Here is a 23,123-nt window from a genome sequence, read left to right as displayed (position 1 = left end):
GGTCCCAGCTGCTACCCCTTTAGGCTGTCCTACCTCCCTTCCAAGGATCCTGGTGGTTGCAAGTCCAGAATTGGCTCATACCTGAGGGAATGTGCCAAAACTGCCTCTTTTAGGTGCTCCCAATCCCTCCTCGGGCCCCTGCTGGCCATTGATTAGAGGTTTCGAATCCAGAAGACAGGTCAGTCTAGGCGCCCTGTCCCATCTACACTTAACCAAAAGCCCTGATTTTTCAGAGGAACGAGGAAAAAGATGACCCTTCCCACTGAAACCTTATACACTTGGCAATAAACAAAGCAGTAGGAAAATACTTTCAAATTTATTTTTTGTTAATAAACATAGGTGACAATTTTTTTTTTTTTTTTTTTGAGACCAAGTCTTTGTTACCCAGGCTGGAGTGCAGTGGTGTGATCTTGGCTCACTGCAACCTCTGCCTCCTCGGTTCTCCTGCCTCCAGAGTGGCTGGGACTACAGGCATGCACTGCCATGCCTGGCTAATGTTTTATATTTTTAGTAGAGATGGGGTTTCACCATGTTGACCAGGCTGGTCTCTAACTCCTGACCTCAAGTGATCCACCTGCCTCGGCCTCCCAAAGTGCTGGGATTACAGGTGTGAGCCACCATGCCCAGCCAGACAAATTTTTAAAAGAATCTAACAAGTACTGGATAGTGATTCTTTTTTTTTTTATTTATTTTTTAATTTTTTACTTTTTTATTATACTTTAAGTTTTAGGGTACATGTGCACAACGTGCAGGTTTGTTACATATGTATACACATGCCATGTTGGTGTGCTGCACCCATTAACTCATCATTTAACATTAGGTATATCTCTTAATGCTATCCCTCCCCCACCCCCACCCCACATCAGGCCCCGGTGTGTGATGTTCTTTTCAATCCCTGCAGCTCTCTTCTAATCTTTGTCAAGATGGAGGCACAGGCCGGGTGCAGTGGCTCACGCCTATAATCCCAACACTTCGGGAGGCTGAGGCAGGCAGATCGCTTGAGCCCAGGAGTTCGAGACAAGCCTGGGCAACATGGTGAAACTCCATCGCTACAAAAATAAAAATAAAAAAATTAGCTGGGTGTAGTGCCATGTGCCTGTAGTCCCAGCTACTCAGGAGGCTGAGATGGATCACTTAAGCTCAGGAGGCCAAGGGACCGAGGCTGCAGTGAGCCATTTATTGTGCCACTATACACGAGTCTGGGCAACAGAGTGAGACTCTGTCTCAAAAAAAAAAAAAAAACAGACAAAAACTGGAGGCACACACTTCTAATACTTAGTGCTTGGGTCTTATACATGGTGTTATTGACTGAGCATGATCCTACTCAAGCCCTGTTATGGACGTTTTCTCTTCCACCTGCGCCTCTTTGCCATGCTTCTTGGTTATGTCTCTCCCTTGCTAGTCTTATTTTCCATGTCTCCTGGGTCATCTAATATGCTCCAATACTGGGCCAGGTGCAGTGGCTCATGCCTGTAATCCCAGCACTTTGGGAGGCTGAGGCAGGTGGATCACTTGAGGTCAGGAGATGGAGACGAGCCTGGTCAACGTGGTGAAACTCTGTCTCTTAGACTAAAAATACAAAAATTAGCCAGGTGTGGTGCATGCACCTGTAATCTCAGCTACTCAGGAGGCTGAGGCAGGAGAATTGCTTGAACCTGGGAGGCAGAGACTGCAGTGAGCTGAGATCGCGCCACTGCACTCCACCCTGGGCAACAGAGTGAGACTCAAAAAAAAATGTATATATATATATATGTATATATATATGCGGAAATATATATATTCCAATATTTTACCCCTAAGCCCTCAATTTTTTTTTTTTTTTTTTTTTTTTTTTTTTTTTTTTTTTTTTTGAGACAGCTTCTCTCTCTGTTACCCAGGCTGGAGTACATTGGTGAGATCACAGCTCCCTGCAGCCTTGAACTCCTGGGCTCAACTGATCCTTCCACCTCAGCCTCCTAAGTAGCTGGGACTACAGGTGCATGCCATGGTGCCTAGTGAATTTTTGAATTTTTTTTTGTGGAGATGGAGTCTTGCTTTGTTGCTCAGGCTAGTCTCAAACTCCTGGCTTCAAGTGATTCCCCTACCTCAGCCTTCTGAAGTGTTGGGATAACAGGCATGAGCCACCGCACTGGCCCCAAAATCTTTCTCTACAACCTAGAGTGCCTCGTTAACCTTCAGACCTAGGCAGCCAATGGCCTGATAGTTACTTGAATGTCTTACAGGCTTCTCCATAGAAGGTACTCAGAACTAATCTCTTCTTCCCCTTAAGCCTCTTATTTCTGTTTCCAAACTCAGTTAATAGCAAACACTTTCCCCTCAGTGATCTTGGAACACAAACTCAGGAGGCATCCAGGACCCTCCCTGTCCCTCATCCCCAATCACAAGCCCTACTAACACACCCTCTATTATTAGACCTTCAGTCCAAACGTCCATCAGTGAACCGTGTCACCCTTATCTCCAAAATGTGTTCATCCATTAACAAAATTTTGTACAATTTGTTGAAAATGTGTCAATTAAGAATTTTGCTGGATGCAGTGGCTCACGCCTGTAATCCCAGCGCTTTGGGAGGCCGAGGTGGGCGGATCACGAGGTCAGGAGTTTGAGACCAGCCTGACCAACATGGTGAAACACTGTCTCTACTAAAAATACAAAAATTAGCTGGGTGTGGTGGTGTGCGCCTATAATACCAGCTACTCAGGAGGCTGAGGCAGGAGAATTGCTTGAACCTGGGAGGCAGAGGTTGCAGTGAGCTGAGATTGTGCCACTGCCCTCCAGTCTGGGCAACAGAGCGTGACTCTGTCTCAAAAAAAAAAACAAAAAACCTTTTTTTTCACCATTCACTACTAAAATCCCATTCAGTGCTACATCACTGACCTGGTCTACTGCAGTAGCCTTGTAACTGGCCTGCTTATTCATAGCCTCTTTAGCAATATTGTCCCTGATGACTCAAGTCCCTCTCTATCACACTTTTCTATATTCCTTACAGCCGTTATTGCTTTCTGAAATAGTCTTGTTTTGGTTGGTAACAGAGTTCTTTAGTGATGAAATAGTCACCCCGGGCTAGGCTCAGTGGCTCACACCTGTAATCCCAGCATTTTGGGAGGCTAAGGTGGGTGGATCGTTTGAGGTCAGGAGTTCGAGACCAGCCTGGCCAACATGGTGAAATCCTGTCTCTACTAAAAATACAAAAAAAAATGGGCTGGGCGTGGTGGCGCATGCCTATAATCCCAGCTTCTTGGGAGGCTGAGGCATGAGAATCACTTGAACCCAGGAGGCAGAGGGTTCAGTGAGCCGAGATTGCATCACTGCACTCCAGCCTGGGTGAGAGAGTGGACCCTGTCTCAAAACAATAAAAAACAAAATGGCAAAATGCTGGACAAAGTGGTTCCCAAAAGAAGATACGTAAAGCACGTGGGACAGAAGGAATTTTAATCTTTTTAAAAATGTATATTTTCCTTTTTTTTTTTCATTGTCATAATTCCCCAAAGAACTTTAATCCTGGACTTCTGTCTTCCTAGGTGTTCTGGCTTGCGGGCTCCCTGCTCATCATAGGCCTGGCTTCTGTGATCATCCCCACCATCGGGTGGCGCTGGCTCATTCGTGCCGCCTCCATCCCGGGCATCATCCTCATCGTGGCCTTCAAGGTGGGGAAGTACTCGTGGCTCCTTCCTGTCCACTCCTCCTGCTGGTCCAGTGGCCTTCATGCCCCACAAATACCTTTTTCTTTTCCCCCTCAAGACAGAGTCTCTCTTTGTTGTCCAGCCTGCAGCACAGAGGTGCAATCTCGGCTCACTGTAGCCTCTGCCTCCAGGTTCAGGTGATTCTCCTGCCTCAGCCTCCCGAATAGCTGGGATTACAGTCATGTGCCACCGCACCTGGCTAATTTTTTTTTTTTTTTTTTTTTTTTTTTTTTTTTTTGAGACGGAGTCTTGCTCTGTTGCCCAGGCTGGAGTGCAGTGGCGCGACCTCAGCTCACTGCAAGCTCCGCCTCCCGGGTTCACGCCATTCTCCTGCCTCAGCCTCCTGAAGCTATAGCTGGCACTACAGGCGCCTGCCACCATGCCTGGCTAATTTTTTCTTTTTTTTTGTATTTTTAGTAGAGACGGGGTTTCACTGTGGTCTCAATCTCCTGACCTCGTGATCCACCCGCCTTGGCCTCCCAAAGTGCTATCATTAGCAGAGAAGGGGTTTCATCACATTGGCCAGGCTGATCTTGAACTCCTGGCCTCAAGTGATTCACCCACCTTGGCTCAAAGTGCTGGGATTACGGGCATGAGCCACCGCGCCAGGCCATCTTTCTCACGTCCTACTACCTTTATTGGGGAGTCTGTCTCAACCAGCAGGCAGCCCTCACCTCCCTGAGCCTGCCTCGTTGCCCCTCTTCCTAGAAGTTTTCTCTGAACGCTCCGTCCTATTTTTGCTGACTCCACTCTATCCTTCAGCACCCACCTGTTGGATGCTGTTGACATACTTCCAGGCCACCACAGGCTTCTCTCCCACTCATCTGTAAGTTGTTCAACTGTAGAATCATCATCTTCCTTAGTGTGCAGTACAATTCTATTCATTCAAAGACAAGATTGACCACTCGGCAGAACCGGGGTTTTATTTTGGTGTCACCTACCCTGTGGAATCAAAGAATGTCAGAATTCAGAAAGGTCCTTGATGGCCATTCATTCTAAACCTTGTCTCAATACAGGCATCCCCTGTAGAAGCAGGTCTCTTCTGCCAGAACGCTGCTAGCTTCAGGCATGTGACTACTTTTTTTTTTTTTTTTTTGAAATGGAGTCTTACTCTATTGCCCAGGCTGGAGTGCAATGGCACAATCTCGGCTCACTGCAACCTCTACCTCCCATGTTCAAGTGATTCTCCTGCCTCAGCCTCCTGAGTACCTGGGGTTGCAGGCATGCACCACCATGCCCGGCTAATTTTTATTTTTTAGTAGAGATGGGGTTTCGCCATGTTGGCCAGGCTGGCCTTGAACTCCTGACCTAGTGATCCACCCGCCTCAGCCTCCCAAAGGGCTGGGATTACAGGTGCGAGCCACCACATCCAGCCAGGCATGTGACTACTTTATAGATTTCAACAGTATATCCCATCTCCAGGCACCCCTAGCTGTTAAAGTCTTTCCTATGTTGAGCAGAATTTTCTCCCTATAAATTTACCTGCAGGTCCTACTCTGTCTCTCAGGAAGACCATAGAGCTATCTTCTCGCCATGTCATCTTTTTTTCATTTCTCTTTTTTGAGATGGCGTTTCACTCTTGTTGCCCAGGCTGGAGTGCAATGGTGCGATCTCGGCTCTCCGCAACCTCTGCCTCCCGGGTTCAAGCGATTCTCCTGCCTCAGCCTCCAGAGTAGCTGGAACTACAGGCGCCAGGTGCATGCCACCACACCCGGCTAATTTTTGTATTTTTAGTAGAGACAGGGTTTCACCATGTTGGCCAGGCTGGTGTCAACCTCCTGACCTCGTGATCCGCCCACCTCGGCCTCCCAAAGTGCTGGGACTGCAGGTGTGAGCCACCGTGCCCGGCCGTCATCCTCTTAAATATGTATGAATCTATGCCCCAGTAAGCCTTTCCTTCTCTAAGTAATGTCATTACCTTCAAGTCTTCCTCATGACAGCTGGCCCCAGAGCCATGTCCATTTTCTTCTGGACAAGCCCAGTTGGCCAGTGCCTTCTATGCAGTGCACTTTTGCTGAGAATCACACACAGGCCCCCAGGTGCTCGGGGACCAGTTAGCTTAGTAAGCCACTTGCTTCCTGTGGGCAGATTGTCTCCCTCTGTTGGTGTAGTCTAAGACTTTCTGCTGGCCAGACATAGTGGCTCATGTCTGTAATCCCAGCACTTTGGAAAACCAAGGCAGGAAGATCACTTGAGTCCAGGAGTTCAAGACCAGCCTGGACTCTGGATGGCAGAACCCCATCTCTACTAAAAAATTTTAGCCGGCTGTTGTGGTCCGTGCCTGTGGTCCCAGCTACTCAGGAGGCTGAGATGGGAGGGTTGCTTGGGCCTGGTTGGTCAAGGCTGCAGTCAGCTATGATTGCGCCACTGCCTTCTAGACTGGGCAACAGAGCAAGACCCTGTCTCTCAAAAAAACAAAAAACCAACAACAACAACAAAAAGGGCTTCCTTTTGACCAGAACTGCCATCTTGCAGTAAGTCACCAAAATGACCCGCACAAAGGGAAAGAGGAGAGATCACCAGACCTCTTAGACAACATGGAGTTGTTCCTTTGGCCACATACCTATGAATCTGTAAGAAAGGTTATATTGTAGACATCAAGGGGATGGGCGCTGTTCAAAAGGAATGCCCCAGGTGTTACTGTGGCAGAACTGGAGGAGTCTATGATGCTACGCAGCGTGCTGTTGGCATTGTTGTAAACAAACAGGTTATGGGCCAGATTCTTGTCAAGGGAATTCATGTGCATATTGAGTATACTAAGCACTCTAGGAGCCGAGATAGCTTCCTGAAACTCGTGCAGAAAATGATCAGAAAAACAAGCCGGCCGGGCGCAGTGGCTCACACCTGTAATCCCAGCACTTTGGGGGCCAAGGCAGGTGGATCACTAGGTCAGGAGTTCGAGACCAGCCTGACCAACATGGTGAAACCCCGTCTCTACTAAAAATACAAAAATTAGCCCGTACGGTGGTGCGTGCTTGTAGTCTCAGCTACTCAAGACGCTGAGGCAGGAGAATTGCTTGAACCCGGGAGGTGGAGTTTGCAGTGAGCCGAGATCGCACCACTGCACTCCAGCCTGTGTGACAGAGCAAGACTCCATCTCAAAAAACAAAATAAAACAAAACAACAAGGAAGCCAAAGGGAAGGGTACCTGAGTTCGGCTGAAGCACCAGCCCTGTTCCACCCAGAGAGGCACATTTGTGAGAACCACAGCGGGGAGCCTGAGCTGCTGGAAACTTCTGCCTATGAATTCATGGCATATTAAGTGCAAAAAATAAAAAGACCTCTGGACTGTTTTTAAAAAAGGGATTGTGGAGGTGTTGAAGGAGGGGACTTCTGACTGTGGAAGCGATTATGTGCTGGGAAGCTGGCATATTGCTGTGGAGGCTGGTCATGAGGCAAGAGGAAAAAGGCTGCAAAATCAAAAGTGTCAGAACAACCAAGAGGGGGGCCCAAACTGCCCTCTGGCCATGCGAATGTGGGGCCAGGTGCTGCTGTGGAGGTGCTTTTCTGAGGAAGAGCCAACAGCCTTGATTGCATGAGGCGTGAGAGACGGGAGGTAGTCAGAGTTGATTCTCCAGCTTCAGTGGAAGCCCATACTGTTTTCTGCGTGCGATGTTCAAAATATTCAGCATTCAGTGGGTTGAGGGCCTTGACAATCGGAACTGATTCCTCCACTGTGTGGGTGCTGGAGCCCCCTGTTCCTGTCACCCTTTGGTGGTTGCATGGTGGGGAGGTCCTGGGGTTCCTGGGGAGGGGCTGGAGGGGGCGCCTGCGGCAGTGGCTATTTACCAATTGAAAGTGAGAATTTCATTATGTCAACAACTAGGTTGGGCCCTGTTGGTGCAAAACTGAGTATCTGCCTGCCGTCATCCTAGAAGGGACTATGATGAGGAGAACATGACCTTTTTTGTTCCAAATCAACTTTGAATCCAACAGAATACCTGCTACATTGCATGCCTTTAAGCTGGTTACATACATTTCTTATGTTGGGAAACTAGGACTGTAGTGTTTAGAGCAATAATAGCTGTACCCCTGGGTTCTATAGCAGTGGCCACTCTGATGTTCTTTGTAATCTCTACCCAGTTTATTCCTGAATCTGCCCGGTTCAATGTCTCCACTGGGAACACTCAGGCTGCCCTGGCCACTCTGGAGCGCATTGCCAAGATGAACCGCTCGGTCATGCCGGAGGGGAAGCTGGTGGAGCCCGTCCTGGTGAGTGCTGACCCCCGAGGTCTTCTCCCATCACCAGTGGCCACTGGGAAATCCCCTCAGTTGTGGAAGGCTGGAGGGAGGGGGGACCCTTGCTCTCTAGTCCTGTCCTAGAGGCAGGGCGATGGCCAGGAAAGATGTGAGGCTACATTCATTTTCACTGTGAGCCATGGGACCCTAGTGAGTTACCTATCTTTGTTTTTCTTATGAATAAAATGGGAATAATAACACCCACCTCGCAGAGCTAATAACATGATTTGGCCTCATTGTCAATAGATGGGAGATTGTTTTCTTTTTTGTACGGGCCTCGTTTTATTTTGTTATGAAGGTTATAAACCTCATTACATGACTTTTTTCATATCTCTGAAATAGTTTCTATAAGGTAGGTGTTAACCTCCTTGAACATTTGGTGAAATTTGCCTCTAGAGTACTTTGACCTGATATCTATTCTGAGCGGTTGGAGGATAGCAAGACATCGTTGAGCAGAGAGTTCCTTTTTTTTTTTTTTTTTTTGATGGAGTCTTGCTCTGTCATCAGGCTGGAGTGCAGTGGCACGATCTCAGCTCACTGCAACCTCCGCCCCCTGGGTTCAAGTGATTCTCCTGTGTCAGCCTCCCAAGTAGCTGGGACTACAGGCACCCACCACTACGCCCAGCTATTTTTGTATTTTTAGTAGAGACCAGGTTTCACCATGTTGGCCAGGATGGTCTTGATCTCTTGACCTCATGATCCACCCACCTCGGCCTCCCAAAGTGCTGGGATTACAGGCATGTCTAAATTGTGGTAAAATATACATAACATAACATTTCTTATCTTAACAGTTTTTAAATGTACAGTTCAGTGATATTAGGTACATTTGTATTGTTATGAAATCATAACCACCATCCATCTCCAGAACTCTTCATCTTAACAAAGCTGAAATTCTATACGCATTAAGCAGAAACTTTGTTCTCCCTCCCCCGCCCTCTAAAAACCACTATCTTATTGTTTGTCTCTATAAAATTGACTATTCTAGATCCCTCACACGTTGAATCATACAGTGTTTGTCTTTTTGTGACTGGTTCATTTCATTTCACATAATGTCCTTAAGGTTCATCCATGTAGCGTAGGTCAGAATTTTCTTCCTCGTTAAGGCTGAATAATATTTCATTGTAGGCCACATTTTGCTTATGTGTTTGTTGATAAACACGTCTACTGTTCAGCTATTGACTGATGCTACTATGAACATGGGTGACCAGATAGCTCTTCAAGGCCTCACTTTCTTTTTTTTTTTTTTTTTTTTTGAGATGGAGTCTCACTCTTGCCCAGGCTGGAGTGCAGTGGCGTGATCTTGGCTCACTGCAACCTCCGACTCCCTGGTTCAAGCAATTCTCCTGCCTCAGCCTCACAAGTACCTGGGACTACAGGCGCCTGCCACCACGCCCAGCTAATTTTTGTATTTTTAGTAGAGACGGGGTTTCACTACGTTGACCAGGATGGTCTCGATCTCCTGACCTCATGATCCACCCTCCTCAGCCTCCCAAAGTGCTGGGATTACAGGCGTGAGCCACCGCACCCGGCCAAGGCCTCACTTTCAGTTCTTCTGGATATATACCCAGATATGGAATTGCTGGATCCTGTGATAATTCTATGTTTAATTTTTTTGAGGAATCACCATACTGTGTTCTACAGCAGCTGAACCATTTTACATTCCCATCAACAGTGCACAAGGGATCCAGTTTCACTACATCCTGGGCAGAGGAGTTTTTAAAAAACTATGATTCAATTTATTTAAAGGTTATAGTCTACTTTTGTTTATACTTTTGATTGAGTCAATTTTGGTTATATATATTATTTTAAAAAATTTTTGGCCAGGCGCAGTGGCTCACACCTGTAATCCCAGCACTTTGGGAGGCCGAGGTGGGCGGATCACGAGGTCAGGAGATCGAGACCATCTTGGCTAACGCAGTGAAACCCTGTCTCTACTAAAAATACAAAAAATAAGCCAGGCATGGTGGTGGGCGCCTGCAGTCCCAGCTACTCGGGAGGCTGAGGCAGGAGAATGGCGTGAACTCAGAAGGCGGAGCTTGCAGTGAGCTGATATCGCACCACTACACTCCAGCCTGGGCCACAGAACGAGACTCTGCCTCAAAAAAAAAAAAAATTTTCTTTTTTTTTTTTTGGAGATAGAGTCTCGCTTTATCATCCAGGCTGGAGTGCAATAGCATGATCTCGGCTTACTGCAACCTCTGCTTCCTGGGTTCAAGTGATCCTTCTACCTCAGCCTCATGAGTAGCTAGGACTATCAGTGCCAGCCACCAACACCCGGCTAATTTTTTGTGTTTTTTGTAGAGACAGTGTTTCCACCATGTTGCCCAGGCTGATCTTGAACTCCCGAGCTCAAGAGATCTGCCCACTTCAGGCTCCCAAAGTGCTAGGATTACAGGTGTGAGCCACCGCGCCCAGCCTTGGTTATATATATTTTAAAGAAAATTATTTAATTTATCTAGATTTTCAAATTTATTGATACAATGTTTTCAGTGTTCTGAATTTTAAAAATTTGTGCAATAATGTGCCCTTTTTAATATTGTTTATTTGTGCTTTCTCTCTCTTTTCTTGGTCCAGCTTACTAGAAGTTTGTCTATTTCATTAGACTTCAAACAAAAACTTTTTGGTGGGGGGGGGGTCCATTCTCTTTATTGATTTTTTTTTTTTTTTTTTTTTGTTAATTTCCACTTTCTTTTATTTTCTTTGACTTTTTTTGTTCTAGCTTGTTGAGTTCAATACTTAGATGATCATTTATTTTCAGTGTTTTTTATTTTTAATAAACAATTAGCTACATTCATGTCTCAAGAGTAATTGTATTTATATTTCTCAACATTCATTTTTTAAACCACTGAGTTATCTGTTAGCTATGTTATTATAATGTAATTGTATTTTGGTTAAGAGGATGTTGTTATTTGGAATTTATTGAATCTATTTGTCCTCTATATAGGGACTTCTTGTTCATGTCACAAGAGTGTTTAAAAAGAATCTGTGTTCTCATTGAGTATATATGTGTATGTGTGTGTGTGTGTGTATATACACATATATACTCATTGACTGTATATACCCATTGACTATATATACATACACACTCGACTATATATATATATGTATATGTGTATATACATATATATATAATACTTCTAGATTTTTGCCTCTTGAGTTAACAGTTTTTCAAAAAGACAATGACTTTCTCCATTTCTCCTTATTGGCCTAATAGGGTATATTTCATAAATTTTGAGGTTATTTTTTTTTTTTTTTTGAGATGGAGTTTCGCTCTTGTCATCCAGGCTGGAGTGTAGTGGCATGATCTTGGCTCACTGCAACCTCTGCCTCCTGGGTTCAAGCGATTCTCCAGTCTCAGCTTCCTGAGGAGCTGGGATTATAGGCGCCTGCCACCATGCCCGGCTAATATTTGTGTTTTTAGTAGAGATGGGGTTTCGCCATGTTGGTCAGGCCTGTCTCAAACTGCTGACCTCAGGTGATCTGCCCTCCTCGGCCTCCCAAAGTGCTGGGATTACAGGAGTGAGGCCCCGTGCCCAGCTGAGGCTGTCTTTTCATTGCATTCTAGCATATGATTGATTTTTGTCCATGCATTAGTCTTATTACTTGAAGTATTTCTTTATCCTTATATGGCTTTGGACCTTACATTTTTTTGTTGTTGTTGTAGTTGTCTAAACTGAATTTAAGTTTTTTTTTTTTAATAATTTCAACTTTTATTTAGTTATTTTTTGTGATGGGTTCTCACTCTGTCACCCAGGTTGGAGTGCGGTAGTGCTGTCATAGCTCACTGTAGCCTTGACCTTCCAGGCTCAATCCTCCTACCTCAGCCTCCAGAATACCTAGGACCACAGGTGTGCGCCATCATACCCAGCTAATTTTTAAATTTCTTGTAAACATGTGGTCTTGCTTTGTTGCTCAGGCCAGTCTTGAACTCCTGGGGTCAAGCAGTCCTCCCTCCTTGGCCTCCCAAAGTTATGGGATTACAGGTGTGAACCACTGTACCCAGCCGACTCTTATTTTAGATTAAGGGGGTATGTATGCGGGTTTGTTACATGGGTCTATTGCATGATGCTGAGGTTTGGGGTATAATTGATCCTGTCATCCAGGCAGTGAGCATAGTACCCAATAGTTAGTTTTTCAGCCCTTGCCCTTTCCTTCCCCACTCTAGTAGTCTGCAGTGTTTATTGCTGTCCTCTTTATGTCCGTGAGTACCCAATGTTGAGCTCCCACTTAAAAGTGAGAACATAGGGTATTTGGCTTTCTGTTCCTGCATTAATTTTCTTAGAATAATGGACTCCAGCTGCATCCATGTTGTTGTAAAGGACATGATCTCATTCTTTTTTGTGGCTGCCTTAATCTGTTTAAAAATTTTTTAAAAATCTGTGTGCAGTGGCTCACGCCTGTAATCCCAGCACTTTGAGAGGCCGAGATGGGCCGATTACCGGAGGTCGGGAGTTTCAGACCAGCCTGACCAACATGGAGAAACCCTGACTCTAGTAAAAATACAAAATTAGCTGGGCGTGGTGGCGCATGCCTGTAATCCCAGCTACTTGGGAGGCTGAGGCAGGGGAAATGCTTGAACCTGGGAGGCAGAGATTGTGGTGAGCCGAGATGGCGCCACTGCACTCCAGTTGGGGCAACAAGAGCGAAACTCCACCTCAAAACGTAAATAAATATTTTTAAAAAGTTTTTAAAAAAATCATTGTCTTTGAGAATGAAGGGCCTTAAATTCTATTTTCTCTCATGTTAACATATTGAAAGTAGCTTTGGTTAGTATTTTCCATGTGCATCTTTTTTCAGCTCTTTATTTTTAATCTTTCTATACTGCTTTGCTTTAAATGTATTTCTTGGGTCCAGGTGTGAGATAGCTCAGGCCTGTAATCCCAGCACTTTGGGAGGCTGAGATGAGAAGATTACTTGAGGCCAAGATTTTGAGACCAGCCTGGGCATTAAAACAAGACCCCTCTTTACCAAAAAAAAAAAAAAAGCCAGGCATAGTGGCGCACACCTGTAGTCCCAACTATTTCAGAGGTTGAGGCAGGAGGGTTGCTTGAGTCCAGGAGGTTGAGGCTACAGTGAGCTATGGAGGCTTGAGCCCAGGATGTCAAGGCTGCAGTGAGCTATGATTGCACTGCTGTACTGGACCCTGTATTTTAGTAGCCTGGACAACAGGGTGAGACCCTGTCTCAAAAACAGTATCTCTTGTAAAGCTATAGGTGATTTTTTTCCCCCTTCCTTTTCCTTTCCTTTCCTTTTTTTTTTTTTTTTTTTTTTTTTGAGACGAAGTCTTCCTCTGTCACCCAGGCTGGAGTGGAGAGGCACAGTCTCTGCTCACTGCAACCTCTGCCTCCCGGGTTCAAATGAGTTTCCTGCCTCAGCCTCCCAAGTAGCTGGAATTACAGGCACCCACCACCACGCCCAAATAACTTTTGTTTTTTTAATAGAGACAGGGTTTCACAGTGTTGGCCAGGCTGGTCTTGAACTCCTGACCACACATGGTCCACCCACCTCAGCCTCCCAAAGTGCTGGGATTACAGGCATGAGCCACTGTGCCCAGCCGATATTCTTTTAATAATGAGTTGGACTCACTTACTTCTCCTGGCATATATGGGCTTCTGTCATTTATTTTTATTTATGTATTTTTTGAGACAGAATCTTGCTCTGTTGCCCAGGCTGGAGTGCAGTGATGAGATCTCGGCTCACTGCAACCTTCACCTCCTGGGCTCAAGCAATTCTCCTGCCTCAGCTGCCCAAGTAGCTGGGACTACAGGCATGTGCCACCATGCCCAGTTAATTTTTGTATTTTTTTTAGTAGAGGTGGGGTTTTGCCATTTTGGCCAGGCTGGTCTTGAACTCCTGACCTCAGGTGATCCACCTGCCTCAGCTTCCCAAAGTGTTGGGATTACAGGCGTGAGCCACTGTGCCTGGCCTGTTATTTATTTTGTATTTCTTCTTATTTGTGTGCACAGTTTCAGGAAGATATTTTGTGTTTCTTCTGAATCATGTCTTTCCTTTTCTCCTTGACTAACTTCTATTAGATTGAGTTTGCCTTTCCCTCCCCTGCACTTCCTTTTATTGACTTGGAATTAATGTACTTTCTTTTATTCTAGAGGTAGCCCTTAACTATTGAAAACACACATTTACAATATTTAATATTATTTGCTACCTTTATCTGGTAACTGTTTTTTTTCTTCCTCCTCTCTCATTTATATGGCTTTGGACCTTAAATTCTTTTTTTTTTCTTTGAACTTAAATTTATTTTTTTTTTTATAATTTCAACTTTTATTTTAGCTATTTTTTGTGATGGGGCCTCACCCTGTCACCCAGAGGGAGTGCAGTGGTGCGATCATAGTTCACTGCAATCTTGACCTCCCAAGCCAGACAATACAAGGACGCTAAATATGATCTTGCCAATTATCATCTTCCAAATCTCGTTTGCCCAGGATTTCAGTTCCACTTTGTTCATAAGTTTTTCTAAATTGTCATTATTTTGGAGCCAATATTTATTTAGATTTATTAACATTTTTATTGACTTTTGCAGTTTTTATTACAAATGAGTTTTTTGCATCTCTCTCCTTTCTATTGTGTTAATTAGGTTTTATTTTTATTTTTATTTTTTTGAGGTGGAGTCTCACTCTGCTGCCCAGGCTAGAGTACAGTGGGGCCATCTGGGCACAGTGAAATCTCCCCTTCCTGGGTCCAAGCGATTCTCCTGCTTTAGCCCCTCAAGTAGCTGGGATTACAGGCATGGGCCACCACACCCACCTAATTTTTATATTTTAGTAGAGATGGGGTTTCACCATGTTGGCCAGGCTGGTCTCGAACTCCTGACCTCAAGTGATCCACCTTCACTGACCTCGCAAAGTGCTGGGATTACAAGTGTGAGCCACAATGCCCGGCCAATTTGTTTTATTTTTTATTTTTTTTATTTTTTATTTTTTGAGATGGAGGCTCGCTGTCTCGGCCAGGCTGGAGTGCAGTGGCACAATCTCGGCTCACTGCAACCTCTGCCTCCCGGGTTCAAGTGATTCTCCTGCCTCAGCCTCCCGAGTAACTGGGATTACAGGTGCCCACCACCATGCCTGGCTAGTTTTTGTATTTTTAGTAGAGATGGCGTTTCACCATGTTGGCCAGGTTGGTCTCGAACTCCGGACCTCAAGTGATCTGCCTTCCTCGGCCTCCCGAAGTGCTGGAATTACAGGTGTGAGCCACTAGGTCTGGCCGATTTGGTTTTATTCTTAATATTTAAATGTTAGATCTCTGTGGGTTTAATTGGGTACAAGAAACATGGTACAGATTTAGCCTTGTTACATCCACATGACTAACCAGTTGCTCTGGGGTGAGTGGGGGTATGTGTGTGTGGGTGTGTGTATGTATGTATATATATAAATGTATGCGTATATATATAAATGTATGTGTATATATAAATATATATAAATATATATATATATTTATGTACATTTGAGATGGAGTCTTGCTCTGTCACCCAGGCTGGAGTGCAGTGGAGTGATCTTGGCTCACTGCAACCTCTGTCTCCTGAGTTCAAGTGTTTTTCATGCTTCAGCCTCCTGAGTAGCTGGGATTACAGGCTTGCACCACCACACCTAACTAATTTTTGTATTTTTAGTAGAGATGGGGTTTCACCATGTTGGGCAGGTTGGTCTTGAATTCCTGGCCTCAAGTGATACACCCACCTCAACTTCCCAAAGTGCGGAGATTACAGGCATCCACCACCACGCCCAGCCCATGATGTATATTTTTTGAATAATCCATTCATTATATATTTGAATCTATTTTTGAATAATCTGTTCTAATGATAGATTTATAGATTCAAGTATACATAGGGATTTATTATATGATAAAGAGAACATTTCAAGTTGTTAAGAAAAGGACAGGTCGTCTGTTATTGGTATGATATGACACTGTTTTAATTATAGTATTTTATAATATACTTTTCATTTGTGATAGGGTAAATTCCCCTGGTCAAACATCTTTTTCAAAATTTTCCAAGCTATTTTTTCAGGCTTATTTTACTAGAAAAATTTTGGAGCCACTTTATTAAGATCTACTCCCACCTTCCCCTCAAAATAAATAAATAAATTAATTAAAATAAAATCCGCTGGGTGTGGTGGCTCACATCTGTAATCCCAGTACTTTGGGAGGCCGAGGCAGGTGGGTCACCTGAGGCCAAGAGTTCGAGACCAGCCTGGCCAACATGATGAAACTCTGTCTTTACTAAAAATACAAAAACTAGCCAGGCTTGGTGGCCGGCACCTGTAATCCCAGCTACTCGGGAGGCCCAAGGCACGAGAATCACTTGAACCCGGCAGGTGGAGGTTGCAGTGAGCAGAGATCACGCCACTTTACTCCAGCCTGAGCAACATAATGAAACTCTGTCTCAAAAAAAAAAAAAACAAAAACCCATGAGAGTTTGAGATTTTGTAATAATGTAGAGAGAATCAGTATCTTTATAATACTGAGTATTCTTGCCCTGCTTTAAGTGTATTTCCCCATTTATTTTTATTTTTCTCAGCAACATTTTATAACTAATGTCAGTACTGCACATTTCTTATAAAAATGTATTCCTATCCACTTTGTTTTTAAAAATTATTTTATAAACGGAATTTTAAAATTATTATTTTTCAGCCGGGCCCGGTGGTTCATGCCTGTAATCCCAGCACTTTGGGAGGCTGAGTCAGGTGAATCACTGGGTCAGGAGTTCAAGACCAGCCTGACCAACATGATGAAACCTCATCTCTACTAAAAATACAAAAAATTAGCTGGGCGTAGTGGTGCGTGTCTGTAGTCCCAGCTACTCGGGAGGCTGAGGCAGGAGAATCGCTTGCACCTGGGAGGCGGAGGTCGCAGTAAGCTGAGATTGCGCCACTGCACTCCAGCCCTGGTGACAGAGTGAGACTGTTTCAAAAAAATTATTTTTCTATCAGATTCATCACTTTTATTTTCTGTGTTGTGTGGCTTACTTTTGTGGTTGTTCTCTGAAGTATTTTTATAGCTTTATAACCCTCTTAACAGCAACTGCCAATTTCTTGATTGCTAAATGGCACCCATTTTGATAGGATTCCTTGTGAATTGGTTGAAGAAGCCATTTCCCTGGAGAACAGAAAGAAGCATCTTTAACATGTGTATCAGGCACATTTGGGCATGTATGTGACCTAAACTAACTGCAAGACTTCACCATCTCCACGTGTTCATCCCTGGCTCTTGCCTACATCCCAGCTCCTTACCTTTCTCTCTCCACAGGACATTTATTCTTGGAGTTGACAAGTGTATAAATCTCATATTTATCAAGTTTAAAACAAAACTCCTGGCTGGGTGTGGCGGTTCACACCTGTAATCCCATTCCTTTGGGAGGCTGGGGCAGTAGGGTTGCTTGAGGCCAGGAGTTGGAGACCAGCCTGGGCAATATAGCGAGACCCCACCCCCATCTCTATTTTAAAAAAAAAAAAAAGGTAAAATAAAGCAGAATTCCTCATTTTCCTCCTCCAACCAGCTTTGTTTCCCCCTTTTGAGTCTTTTTATTGTGGCAAAATATACACAACAAAAAATTTACCATATTAATTTTTTTTTTGAGACAGTTTTGCTCTTGTTGCCCAGGCTGGAGTGCAATGGTGCAGTCTTGGCTCAACGCAACCACTGCTTCCTGGGTTCAAGCAATTCTCCTGCCTCAGCCTCCCAAGTAGCTGGGATTACAGGCATGCGCCACCATGCCCAGCTAATTTTGTGTTTTTAGTAGAGATGGGGTTTCTCCATGTTGGTCAGGCTGGTCTCGAACTCCCAACCTCAGGTGATCCATCTGCCTTGGCCTCCCAAAGTGCTGGGATTGCAGGCATGAGCCACCGCGCCCGGCCCATATTAACCTTTTAAAATTTCTGAGACAGGATCTTGCTGTGTCACCCAGACTGCAGTGCAGTGGTGCGATCTTGGCTCACTGCAGCCTTGACCTCCTGGGCTCAAGCAATCCTCCTGCCTAAGCTCCCGAGTAGCTAGAACTACAGGTGTATGCCACCATGCCTGGCTATTTTTGTACAGTTTTTTGAGGAGACAGGGTTTTGACATGTTGTCCAGGCTGGTCTTGAACTCCTGGGCTCAAGCAATCCTCCTTAGCCTCCAAAGTAGTTGGAATTGCAGGCGTGTGCCACTATGCCTGGCTAATTTTTTCATTTTTATTTACTTGATTTTTTAAAAGACAGGGTCTCATTCTGTCATCCAAGCTGGAGTGCAGTGGTGTGACCTTGGCCCACTGCAGCCTCAACCTGCTGAGCTCAAGCGATCCTCCTGGCTCTGCCTCCTGGATAGCTGGGACTATAGGTGCACACCACCACATCTGGCTAATTTTTTTTTTTTTTTTCTTATTTTGTAGCGACAACGTCTCACTGGCCCAGGCTGGTCTTAAATTTCTGGCCCCAAGTGATCCTCCCACCTTGGCCTCCCAAAATGCTGGGATTACAGGTATGAGCCACCATGCCTGGCCTTAATTTTCTTATTTTTTAATAGAGATGAGGTCTTGCTATGTTGCTCAGGCTGGTCTCAAATCCTGGCCTCAAGTAGTCCTCCCATCTCTGCCTTCCAAAGTGCTGGGATAATAGGTGTGAGCCACTGCACCAGACCCTCAGTGCAGATTTTGATAGGATGAGGAAGGACAGTATCCAAGGATACTAGACATCTGGCAGAATGAGATGGTGTCACTGCCGAGGCAGGGAATGAATGCATAACAGGGAGACCAGGAGGTACAGAGAAAAGCTGCTGGTACACAACCTTGCTAGGGCTGGCAGGACCATGGGAAAGGCTCTTCTGCCCTCAGCTCATGCTGTGTGTCTGAGATGGGTCCATACCAGCAGTGCTACCCATGCCCTGAATCCTGGCTTTCTCAGGATCCTGTAGTTGCCACGAGACAAGTGATGTCTGAGTGTCCTACCCACAGGCAAGAGGTGGGCTTCCCTGGGTGTTCCTGATTGGTTGCCGAGGACATCACTGATGACAAAAGTCTTGAATCCCACTACCATCTGGCCTGCATTGTAAGTGTGAGGTGGCATGTGTTCCATAGTAATGCAAATATCTTGAGCATTCAGTGTGCCAAACCTTCCCCATATTCATCATTGTATTTTGGTAAGGTGTTCTCACTTTCTTCTGTGGAGTGTTACCGCCATTATTATATGTATCTCAAAACCTATTATAACTGGAGCAGTGTGTCTGTTCGTTTTGCATTGCTATAAAGGAATACCTGAGACTGGGTGACTGTTAAAAGAGGTTTATTTGGCTCATGGTTCTGCAGACTGTACAAGCATGGCACCGGCATCTGCGTGGCTTCTGGTGAGGCCTCAGGAAGCCTCTACTCATGACAGAAAGTGAACAGGGAGCAGGCATGTTACATGGTGAGAGAAGGAGCAAGAGAGGTGCGAGCCTTTTTTAAACCAGCTGTCGCATGAACTGGTAGAGTGAGAACTCATTACTGCAGGGAGGGCACCAAGCCCTTCATGAGGGATCTGCCCCCATGACCCAAACACCTCCCATAAGGCTCCACCCCTGACACTGGGGATCACATTTCAACATGAGACTTGGAGGGGACAAATATCCAAACTATATTAAACAAGAAACCCAAACTTCCTTCCAAAGGATTCAGAATGATTCCATTATTCTAGTTTATTTTTTAAACATTGGAAATACACTCTCATGTGTTTGGAGTTCAGAAAGCTACTATAACAGCGTCAGCTCACTTCTTCCTTCCTACTGAGATACTGACAATCACATCTTACCGAGCAAAGCAGGGTGGGAGGATGAACTAGTTGCTAGGCAACTATGATTAAAAGAAGAAAGCTATTATGGCTTATAGAGACTAGAACATAATCTTTAGGTGGCTGTAAAATTCTGATTGTCAATAGTGTAAACAATAAAAACAGTTGCAAAAAGAAAAGTCTTAGCAGAGATAATTAACTCAAAACCACGGATAGCTGTAAGATTATAAGATAGCTGAGTACAACCGTTCTTGGCATGTGCTTTGTGAATTGAATGCAGTAGTTGCAACTCCAGGACTGAGGAGCACTGAGGTCAGACATAAGTTATCTCTCTTCTTTCCTCCTCCTTTTTCCCTCTCCCCCATCCTCCCTCCACAATCCCCTATCTCCCATCTTCCCTGCACATTCTCCATCTTCCCTTTCCACCCCTGGCTCCTCTGTCTGGCCTCCTCCCTCCACATCCTACTTCCTCTGCTTTTCCTTTCCTACCTCACCTTTCCCTCTACCTTCTCCATCCCCCATTCTTCACCTTCCCTCTTCATCCTTCTGTCCCCACTTCCTCCTCCTCCTCACTTTTCTTCTCAAGCCTTCAGCTTGCGGCCTCCATCCGTCATGCCCATTAAGTGATCTTCTTCACAGTCGTGTGTTTGTTTTTTGAGATGGAGTCTTGCTCTTGTCACCCAGGCTGGAGTGCAGTGGCGTGATCCCGGTTCACTGCAACCTCCACTTCCCAGGTTCAAGCGATTCTCCTGCCTCAGCCTCCCGAGCAGCTGGGATTACAGGTGCGTGCCATCACTCCTGGCTAAATTTTTTGTATTTTTAGTATAGACGGGGTTTTACCATGTTGGCCAGGCTGGTCTCAAACCCCTGACCTCAGGTGATCTGCCCGCCTCGGCCTCCCAAAGTGCTGGGATCACAGGCATGAACCACCGTGTCCAGCCCTCCACAGTCATCTCTTGAGCAAGGCCCAGAGCTACTGGCAGTAGACCCTGCCTTCAGTCTGGTCACAGTCTTACAATCTGGTTAATGAAATGAGCATCACATATGAAGGAATAAAAAATAGCCCAGATGCTTAGAACCAGGTGGGTTTAGGGGTGTGTGTGTGTGTGTGTGTGTGTGTGTGTGTGTGTGGTGTGTGTGGTGATCAGAGCAGAAGGGACTGAGCCATGGCAGTCTGGGCCCCTTCGGGGGGATAAATGGGACATAAATTGAACACTAAAAGGAGAGTGAGCCTGCTGGGCGTGGTGGCGCATGCCTGTAATCTAAGCACTTTGGGAAGCCTAAGCGGGTGGATCACTTGAAGTCAGGAGTTCGAGACCAGCCTGGGCAACACGGTAAAACCCTGTCTCTACTACAATTATAAAAAATTGCTGGGCGATTTGGTGCACACCTGTAGTCCCAGCTACTCAGGAAGCCAAAGCACAAGAATCGCTTGAACCCGGGAGGCAGAGGTTGCAGTAAGCCAAGATCACGCCACTGCACTCTAGCCTGGGTGACAGAGTGAGACTCCTTCTCACAAAAAAAAAAAAAAAAAAAAAAAAAAAAAAAAAAAAAAAAAAAAAACCTTTGTGGAAGGGAAAGGACACTGCAGGCCCCAGGAGATGTGCACAGAGACCAGATGCGGGAATGTGCAGTGGGTCTTGGTCAGATTGGGAAGAATAGTGGAAGGACGGGGGGAAGTGGGGATGGTTAATGTGTACCAGAAAAAATAGAATAAGACTTACTGTTTGATAGCAAAACAGTGACTATAGTTAATAATAATTATACATTTTAGAATAACTTAAGGTGTATAATTGGATTGTTTGTAACTTGAAGAATAGATGCTTGAGGGGATGGAGACCCCATTTTCCATGATGTGCTTATTTCATGAGGTGTATCGAAACAGCTCATGTACCCCATAAATAGACATACCTACTATGGGCCCCACAAAAATTAAAAATTAACCATTGGAGCAAAAGGCCTCTAAGTTCCCTTCAAACTCTTTGTGTGACAAAAAAATCTGGGACACCCAGGACCCCATTCCTAGTGTCTCTAGAAAGAGCCTGGAATCCCAGGTCTATTTCTGAGAAAAGAGCTGTTGGTTTTCAATGGCGTGCCCTCGTCTGAAGCATTCCCAGCTTTACATAAAAATCCATTTCTGTGCCATCATGTAACTCTTCCTTGTTTTTTTGTTTTTGTTTTTTTTCTTTTTTTTGAGATGGAGTTTCACTCTTCTTGCCCAGGCTGCAGTGCAATGGTGTGATCTCGGCTCACCGCAACCTCTACCTCCTGGGTTCAAGCAATTCTCCTGCCTCAGCCTCCCAAGTAGCTGGGATTACAGGCATGTTCCACCACGTCCGGCTAATTTTTGTATTTTTAGTAGAGACGGGCTTTCGCCATGTTGGTCACGCTGGTCTCAAGCTCCCGACCTCAGGTGATCCGCCACCCGCCTCGGCCTCCCAAAGTGCTGGGATTATAGGCATGAGCCACCACACCCAGCCCATTCTTACTTGTTTTTATCCAAAGGTATTGAATAGGTACTATGGATAAGAACTCTTGCTAACTACACCCCTTAGAGACAGAAAAAGAAATTAGGCATTCACTCCTTTTTCAACTTTATGCCATTGTTTTCTTAACAAGCCTCATACTCTTTTTTAATATAAGAGTTTTTGTTTTAATGTTAATTTTAAAAGAATCTCTCATCAGTTTCACAGTCACTTTTCATGTTTCCTCCTACCCTCCCCACCCCCGTGCCAGTGCTGGTGAGCAGAGGAAGAGCAAAAGGTTAGGATCTTAAGTTCAGTGAGTTTTGGTACTTGTCAATGATAAGAAAAAGCCAAAAGACAGATCTGGCTGAGACAAATGTGTTTAAAACAACTATCTCTGGGTTTGTGTCAGCTGTACTCATAGGAGCTGAGTGGTTATGCCAGGCCACCATGCTCCAATATGATTCTCATCTTCTATGATCGAAAACAGTGGAAACACCTTCGTTCATCCTTAATCTGCTGAGTATATTCTGTCTCCTTTTCATTACCCCAGAAAAAAAGAGGAAGATTTGCAGACCTATTGGATGCTAAATATTTACGGACCACGTTACAGATCTGGGTCATATGGTAAGAGTGTAATTATTTCAAAACTAGTTTTAAATAGATGCATTGGGAGGAAGCCTTTTAAGTAAATCTATGTGAATGCCACTAGGGAGAAAAACATAAGACCAACTCCAAATACTACAAAGACAAGCAATGTCTTGTCTTTCTACAAACACTACCACCACTAAATAAATAAGTAAATGGATACATAGACAGAGGAAAAATCCCTAATTGTCTTCAACCAGTTCTTAAATTTTTCTTACGAGCATATGAGCTCACTTCCTAACTTTTGCAGCCTGGTCTTTTTCTCACCACATGACAGAAACTGGTCCTTTGAAGTCACCAATCATCAAGTCCAATGGCATAGACTCTTGTGGTACCCTCTG

General features: G+C 44.9%; 1 protein-coding gene across 2 annotated transcripts in view; it reads left to right on the top strand.

The window, feature by feature from the left end:
- Positions 1-23,123, top strand: part of SVOPL (SVOP like) — an 85,431-nt gene that overhangs the window by 27,820 nt on the left and 34,488 nt on the right. For both annotated transcript variants that reach the window (XM_003261396.2, XM_030825815.1), the window contains 3 exons: positions 3,519-3,644; positions 7,764-7,892; positions 22,688-22,761. In XM_003261396.2, the coding sequence (XP_003261444.1) occupies positions 3,519-3,644; positions 7,764-7,892; positions 22,688-22,761 (329 nt within the window). The remainder of the gene's footprint in view (positions 1-3,518; positions 3,645-7,763; positions 7,893-22,687; positions 22,762-23,123) is intronic.

The sequence above is a fragment of the Nomascus leucogenys genome, chromosome 13, assembly GCF_006542625.1.
Source record: "Nomascus leucogenys isolate Asia chromosome 13, Asia_NLE_v1, whole genome shotgun sequence".
NCBI classification, from domain to species: Eukaryota; Metazoa; Chordata; class Mammalia; order Primates; family Hylobatidae; genus Nomascus; species Nomascus leucogenys.
Note: the sequence above shows the minus strand (reverse complement) of the source record. Positions and strands in the feature narration are given on the sequence as shown.